The sequence below is a fragment of the Adiantum capillus-veneris genome, chromosome 12 (genome assembly GCF_014529385.1).
Source record: "Adiantum capillus-veneris isolate H3 chromosome 12, ASM1452938v2, whole genome shotgun sequence".
In the NCBI taxonomy this organism is placed as follows: Eukaryota; Viridiplantae; Streptophyta; class Polypodiopsida; order Polypodiales; family Pteridaceae; genus Adiantum; species Adiantum capillus-veneris.
Genome location: NC_140942.1, coordinates 44,176,724 through 44,184,770, shown reverse-complemented (window position 1 = coordinate 44,184,770; position 8,047 = coordinate 44,176,724). Strand labels below are relative to the sequence as shown.

The 8,047-nt window shown below is 43.9% G+C and overlaps 1 protein-coding gene across 1 annotated transcript; it reads right to left on the bottom strand.

The window, feature by feature from the left end:
* Positions 1-469: 469 nt before the first annotated feature.
* LOC147445665 (peptidase M1 family protein) lies at positions 470-5,528 on the bottom strand. The gene is made up of 4 exons (XM_086525116.1): positions 4,069-5,528; positions 2,880-3,113; positions 2,042-2,368; positions 470-1,218 (listed from the first exon to the last, which is right to left on the bottom strand). Exons 1-4 carry the CDS (start codon positions 5,035-5,037, stop codon positions 925-927), a joined length of 1,824 nt encoding a protein of 607 aa, XP_086381242.1. The 5' UTR covers positions 5,038-5,528; the 3' UTR covers positions 470-924.
* Positions 5,529-8,047: the final 2,519 nt, after the last annotated feature.

The following is an 8,047-nucleotide window of genomic DNA, read 5'->3' as shown; positions in this document are numbered from 1 at the left end:
TCCTTGTGATGCTAAATTCGGTAGTGGTCCTCTGATTCCATAAATTGCAACTCTTCTATCATTGCAATTATTAGTTTTACACGAGTCCAAAGAACTTTTGGAGACGATGACTGCATGAACAAAATCAAGGAAGAAACAACATACAACACTTGCCTCTCGCCGATGCCCTCAACTGTCAACGAAGATTTAAAAAATCATCACACAAGGCTTCTTCACTAACAGAGGCATGCACCAATTACTTTACTAAATGTGTAACAAAACCAGACAAAAACACTTGTAGGTGAGCACTCACACAAAGATTCAAACACAGATTAAGCTAAATAGTCCTCTGGTGTACCTTGTCTAGGGCAAGGTCCCTTACTTTTGTAACCCTCAATCGCGCCTCTGCGGCCAACAAAAAGGGGGGGAAGAGGGGGTGGGGGGGGGGGGATAAAGACGGACAACATACTTACTGTCATGAAGAAGGGGAGAGACACCATAGCCAACCTGGCTAGTCTGCAAATACTATATCATCTTAAAAGTTATGAACATCTTGTTATGTCAGACTCCCAAAATGGAGGTACACTTAAAAAGGTTCAACGTTTTATATAACAAAAATAGGCCCACTGAACCTCATCAGTGGTTTCTCAGCTAGAGGTAATTAACTAAGGCAAAAGGAGACCATTTTCAAAACTTCAAAACCCTCAGCAAACATGCAAGGCTATAATCCCTCTCATGCTTTCGGGGACAACCGCAGGCACGGGCACGCGCGCAGGGGGGGGGGGGGGGGGGGGGGGGGGGGGGGGGGGTGATGTGTCGCATGCATGTGGGGATGAGAGGTGAACTAGAATCCGTCACACACATGCAGAACATCTGGCTTTTACAGATTGGCTTCGACATTCGATGGCCTCTCATCTCCGTCTCCAGTATTCAACTTGACCCAATTTACTGATCAAACTTTTGCAATAGCCCTTGTACAACAGATTGTGCAATGGGATGATACTTATGCCTTGCATCTGCAAATACGCGCCTTGCAAGCTCCTTTGCATCTGACGAGCTTTGTAGCAATCCGGAGTACAAAGGACGCAAATACTTCATCCTGCCTACAGAATGGAGAGCACTCTCAATTGCAGGAAAGCATGTCTCGTAGCCCGAGAATGCAGCAATCGTCAAGAAAGCGACTTTAATCTCCCAGTTGTGATTTTCTGAAAAATGGAATCGCTCGTTCAACTCAGATATCTGCAGAACACAAAAAAAGCATCATGGGTCAAATGCAACATGCTCTCACATACACATACATAGCAATGCTCGGAATCAACATTTTTCTTAAAACATGGAGAGCTTACACATAAAAAAATTTAGAGATAAATGGACTATATTTCAAGGTTTTTACAGTGTAGGATTTCTTGTCTTAAAATTTAAAATTTAGAGATAAGTTTCATAAGTTGTGTAAGAGCCGAGTCTCACGTTGCACTAGTAAGATTAATGAATTTAAAGCTTAACTTCACTAAATCATATTCACATGGGTATTTCCAAAATGTCAAAATATGGAAAGGATGAGGTTGCACGATCTCCACGATTCTTACTGAGGTGACCACTTGACCTTTTCTCCTCTCTTTTAGGAGTTGGAACCATTTTTCATTGGTTAGTCTTCTTATTCTCATGTTAATACCCGTGACAAAGCTTGCATTTGCAAGTTTACGATAAAAAAGGATCCTTGTCTTTCTAAATTTTCTAAAAGCAAACATGCTTTGGGAGACCATTATGCAAAGAGATTTTGTTAATTTCACTAAATTCACTAATACACAGCGGGGGGCTCTAAGTGGGATTACACTAAATCTAGGTTTTAAGGGTCAAATGGACTACATTTGAAGGTTTTTTTACACAATTCCTCTAAATTTTGAGGTTCTCACCTTCAAATTTAAAATTACAAAGAAAATATGGAAAATTGTGGGAGGGCTTACACAATACATAGACAGAAAAAAGGTACATCCCTACAGTGGGGGATCCATGCTTGACAAGAAAAAATTTATTCACCACAAAATCTAGCGGCATCACTCACCCGTTCTGCATGTAGCTTTTTTGGCAAATTCTCCAAGTAGATTTGCCACTCAAGGGCTTGCCATGATACAGCATCTTCCTCAGAAATCCTCTGCCCTGAATTGAACCCCTCTGCCAGGGCAAGGACCCTCTGCAAAATAGTCGATTTGGGCTCGATTGCATCTGCTGGTATTCCGGGCTGATAGACCCAAACATCTAAATCAATTTTATCTTCTATGCCCAGAAAATGGTCCTTCAAAAACTGCAAGAATGTCTCTGTGGTGATGGATGTGAAGCGAAACGTGGATATGTACTTCTTCAGGAAGTCATCAAAGGCAGCTCTGCCAAACTGCACATAGCAAGTGCTATAAATTAACTGAAGAATGTGTATATTTACAAAAAAGAGCATCAGCACAGGTGCACGAAAGGTACAACCAGAGAGGAAGGGAGAGCAGCCATCTGCGCATATGTGTTGTGTGAGTGTGTGTTTCCTATATGAATGTATGCATGATTAAAAACGGTGATACATCCATACAAACATGCATGTATGTAATATATTTGCATGTAGGACTTCTCTGTGTGTTTCATATATGCGCGTGTGCATGACAGAAAACAGTCATACGTACATACAAGCATGCATGTATGGATTATGTTTGCACCTAAGACCTCTCTGTGTGTTTCATGTATGAATGTACGCATGACAGGGAACGGTCGTACATACATACAAGCATGCCTTATGTAGTATGGTTGCATTTTAGACTTCTCTGTTTGTACGAATGCATACCGCCATCCAGATGGGCCTGGCGCGTATACATACATAGACAGCAATACATGCAGACATGTTAACATTTGTGACATACCTCAGCTTCCAATCGCCAAAGGAAATGAAAACCCTTCTCATAGGGCACTTGAGAGTAGATTTCATCAGGATCCACACCTTCTTGATTTGTCTTTAATTTTGTAAACTCTGGCCTCTCCTTGAACCTCTCCATCTCTTCTTTCAGCCCAGTCCACCCCAGGCCAATGTGCAAGCAAGCTCGCTCCTCACCTTCCAATGCTTCAACAATCCGTCGCTCTGCATATGTTGTGAAACCCTGGTATTGGAAAGAATTAACTGGCTATCCATTTATGCAAAGAAAGACCTTTAAGAATGTACAATGACTTTTGCATTGAAGTTAAAATAAGAATATACTGCAAATAAAGTTCTTCTATATCACAGAAAGACCCAATGAGATGAACTGATCAAGGCCATGATATGAGCAAATGCAGGCCCCCTTGAGTCATAATAGCCACAATAAACACACATAATGCAGGTCCCCTTTGAGTCATAATGACCACAATAAACACATAACATATTGCCATCTTGCTATGAATTATGATGAAAGTGTGTGCCAACACATCTCTCTCTCTCTCTCTCTCTCTTTCTCTCTCTCTCTCTCTCTCTCTCTCTCTCTCTCTCTCTCTGGATAGCTTCCTATGACATTCTCTCTCTCAGGATAGCTTAGTACGACATTAAAATTCTCTCTCTCTCTCTCTCTCTCTCTCTCTCTCTCTCTCTCTCTCTCTCTCTCTCTCTCTCTCTCTCTCTCTCTCTCTCTCTCTCTCTCTCTCTCTCTCTCTCTGTGTGTGTGTGTGTGTGTGCTCTCTCTGTGTGTGTGTGTTGCCATTTCCCTCTTGAATAATAGGTTTTGAGTTCAACTCCTCATCCGCTAGATCTTTAAGGTCTCTTGGGATAGTTTCCTAAACTCTCGTCTTCTTCTTCTTCTTCTTCTTCTTCTTCTTCTTCTCCTCTCTCTCTCTCTCTCTCTCTCTCTCTCTCTCTCTCTCACATGCCCTGACCTTCAAACGCACACATCTCTGTGAGGTCCCTTGGGAATGTTCCTACTTGATTACAATTTCTCTTCTTTCTCTTCGTCATCTTCTACTGTGAGATCATTGTAGTTTTGAAATGCAAGCACTAAAGCCTTTCTCCTTTGCAAAGACAGAAACTGATATATTACAAAGAATCACAAAGAGAGAATCAAGACATGAAAAACTTGAAGTGCCTACCTCATTCAGCCAGAAATCATCATTTGTCGCATTAGTGATGAGGTTGCCAGTCCAACTATGTGCAAGCTCATGAGCGACTACTTGCACGCCACTTTTGTCACCCACAATCACTGTCGGGGTCAGGAAGACCATCCGAGGATTCTCCATACCTCCATATGGAAAGCTAGGCGGTAACACAAGAAGATCCAATCTCTCCCAAGCATAAGGTCCAAATAGAGCCTCCCCTTGTTGCATCATAGCCTCTGTCCCTGCGAACTCGTTTGCCGCCCCTTCCAGTTCGCATGGCTCTGTATACACTCTTGATCGTGCACTCAACTCTGCATGCACAATGTCCCCTGCTGCCATTGCGAACAAATACGGGGGTATGGTTTGCTCCATGTTGAAATACTCGACAATACGCCCTTCCATCAGCCATCTGCTCTCTTCACACGCACTATTCGCCTCTCCTGAGGAGGGAGCGCTTCGACCAACATGTGCTGCCGACATCACTACCTTCATCTCTTTAGGCACATTCACTTTTGCAGAATATTCAATGCGCGCAAGAGGGGTATCTTGGCAGGGGAAGATGGAGCGTGCATGAATCGCCTGGCATTGTGTAAGTATGTAGGGCAACTTCTTGCCGGCTGTTTGTGGAGGGTCGAGCCATTGCAGAGCCGAAGCACATGGGTCCGTTGCATAAACCACTTTGAAGCTTGTGTGCTTCGCAAGTGTAACACGCAACAGAGAGCCCTTGATGGGTTGGGCATCATCGAGAGTGTACTGAAGGGGCTCATCAGAAGGACCCACAATCGAAGAAATGCGCAGAGTGCGAGTGTCAAGGTAGAATTCTCCTGTGTGCACATGCGAGAGATGAAGAGTTGCAGAGCCCAGGATGGTTTTGCTATCGAAATCCAAGAACAGAGAGAGATCTACACGCTTTGTAAGAGGATGAGAGGAGTCTGTGTAAGAATGGGGGTCAAGAGGAGCCATGGCGAACCAGAACAACTTACTTGTCTGCGCGTATGGTGTGCTAGATTAAGCTTTGCGAAGATGTACGGAAAATATTCCTGTAAAGCTAAAGGGGAACGAGCATCCACAGAGAAGGCAACTCTCTCTCTCTCTCTCCCCGACGTGCCCCAGTCTCCCGAGTCCCCTCACCCTGTCTACGAAATTGGGCTCAAATCAAGCTTCCATGTTCATGAAGTACGGCCAAAATCGGTCTTTGGATTGTGAGAGAACGCCCACGTTTTGCGCTCCCTTTTGCAGTCTTCCTTTCCTTTACATCTACCTACAGCCCTGGCCCCCGCTTTTTCAAGCTTCCATGACTTGCATACAACACAGAAAATGAAACGCCATCATCTAACAGAAACAGAGAGAGTGAGGGACTCCGAGGGAGGGATGGAGGGAGAGAGTGTGTGTGTGCGCGCGGGTGTACAATCCAACTTCCCCCCACAAGGAAGAAGATTGAAAGGACCCTTGAAGGCTTGAACATATATATAAGCTATCTCACACACTAGTCACTGGCACCCACAGTTTGTAGACTTGTAGCCATGTAGTGTATGCCCTACCTAAAGGACATTGTGAGCACTCATGATGAGTGTGCATGCATGTTCCCAAGTCCTGAACAACGTACTTGCTTGTATGTATTATGTATCCATCAAGCTGCAAATGTTTCACTTTTTTGCAATGTGCATGCGTGTATGTGGGACATTGTGGGTCTACGATCCAATGTGTGTATGTGGGACATTGTGGGTCATGTGGATGTCTAATATACATCCCTAGGGTATCATCACAAAGTGTCCTCGAAAAAGGATGACCCACCAAGAGCACAATGTTTGACGGCCCACGGGGTCACCGACTCACCTCATATCCCCCCCCCCCCCCCCCCCCCCCCGCGGCTTGCTCACGCAAGTAGTTTTTTTCAACTCTACAAAAGTCAGCACTTGGAAAGCACACCTTCCTCGTGATTATTTGACACCCCTTTTATCATGTGGGATCAATGGTCCCTATTAATTAGGGGCGGCGGGATTGGTTTTGTGTCGTTCAATGGTGGATTAATCTCTAGGGTAGAGGAGCTAGTAGGGGGACGGGTAACCTCGGGAGCTTGAATCTCCCTCCTCCGAGCTCAATTTTTTGCGTTGAGTAGCTCAATTTAATCGCCTTTTCATAAGCTTTCAGGAAAAATAATTTGGGATTGGTCAGGTTTGAAAGTCGGTAGTCGCGGCGCGATTTTCGGAATCAAGTGTATCAAAAATCGGCATGAATAAGAACACCAATGGGGGCCAAAATAGGTAAAATGCAGCCACAACGTCTTGCACCCACGCCCTGGCCAATGAGAAGGCTTTATTTCAAATGAACTAGCCGTTTCAACTCCACTTTTTTGTGCTTCTTTTGGTCCCCAAACATATTAAAATTAGGGGTTCATGTGTCTTTTCTCTGGGGGGCGTACCGCAACTGGCCCCTCTACCCTAAGTGATCATCATGTGATCACAATCGAAGTGAACCCCAAGGAAACTCAATGTGAACATCAACAAGTGATCGCCAAGTGATCCTCGTGTGAATCCCAATCGAGATGTGATCACCTTGTGAACCCACCTATTCCAAAGTAATCACTTTGTGACCCCAACCATCCCAAAGTGATCTCCAAGTGAACATCGTGCGATCCACACCTCGTCACTTTTGCGATATTATTTTACTTTCTCACCCCCATTTCAAGTTCTGTGTGACAGCTTAATGGCAGAGTCATTGTCTACGGTGTGGGAGGTGGTGGGTTCAAGTTGCGGGGACAGACCCAGTTAGCATCTTTTCATTCTTGAGAATGACCAGACGGTCCACATCGTCCAGAGATCGTGGACCGTCAATCCCACCTAACAAGGGGGTGTCAAATAGTCCCGAGGACCTTCCACCCCCATCTATTGCTTTAATGTACAATGCTTTCGGTGACAAAAAAGATTAGAGGGCCCTATGAGCATGTGTATTTTTGTTAGTGACACCATCAGTGTATGTCCTTTGAGGCTTATGTGCATATTTGTCATTTTAGCCTAGGCTTTCAAGCATCATCTATGTATGTCAAGTGCAAATCTAGAGCCGAGAAATGCGTCCAACATGTCAGTCCTTGTTATGTCTACATTAAGCAAGACAGACTGATACATGTTTGTTAATGACTTGTCCATGAACTTTGAAGGTAGTGGCTTGCATAAGATGGAGAGTCGTTTAGACTAATGTGAAGAGGTAATCAATAGCAGTTCCTGGGTGACTTTAATGCAGGGACATTGTTGCCATCATTCGCTTGGGAAACTAATGAAATATTGTAGGGCACGATGACAAAAGACAGATGTGATAGCAAATACAAGGGCCACTATAGTTCATGGGTAACAAGCATAGGAGGAGACACTTATACACACACATGCATAGAGAGAGGGGAGGGGGGGGGGGGGGGTCTTGTCTACTTTTAGAGGAGCTTCTCCATGGCTCCTTTAATGCAGGGCCATTGTTGATTTCCATTGTTTGCTTGGAAAAAACTAGTTAAACATTGTAGGGCACGATGACAAAAGACAGATGCGATATCAAATATAAGGGCCACTATGACGATGATGTCAAATACTACAAGGACAACACTGACGAGTATGACAAAGACATATATGATCACTACGAAAAGGACAAAACCAATTACCACTACGGCAACAACAAAGGAGAGGGGAAGAATCACTACAAGAACCACAATTATAGTAGGAAAAAACAATAGTCTATGAATCCATGGTATCTTTGTCGGATGAATGATACTCCTTACTCCTTGTTAGAAATACTTGCCACAAAGCACTTTTCTTCGCGACCAAAATCTAATAAAACTATGTCCGTTCTTGTAGAATCATAAGCAGAGGACTTGTCTCAACATTACATTAAAGCAAGAAACTGCAAAGTCACAACAGAGATGTGAGAATAGAAGCCCTTGGCAACATCATAATGTAAGATATCTCATCGTACCTAATGAGATGGGATC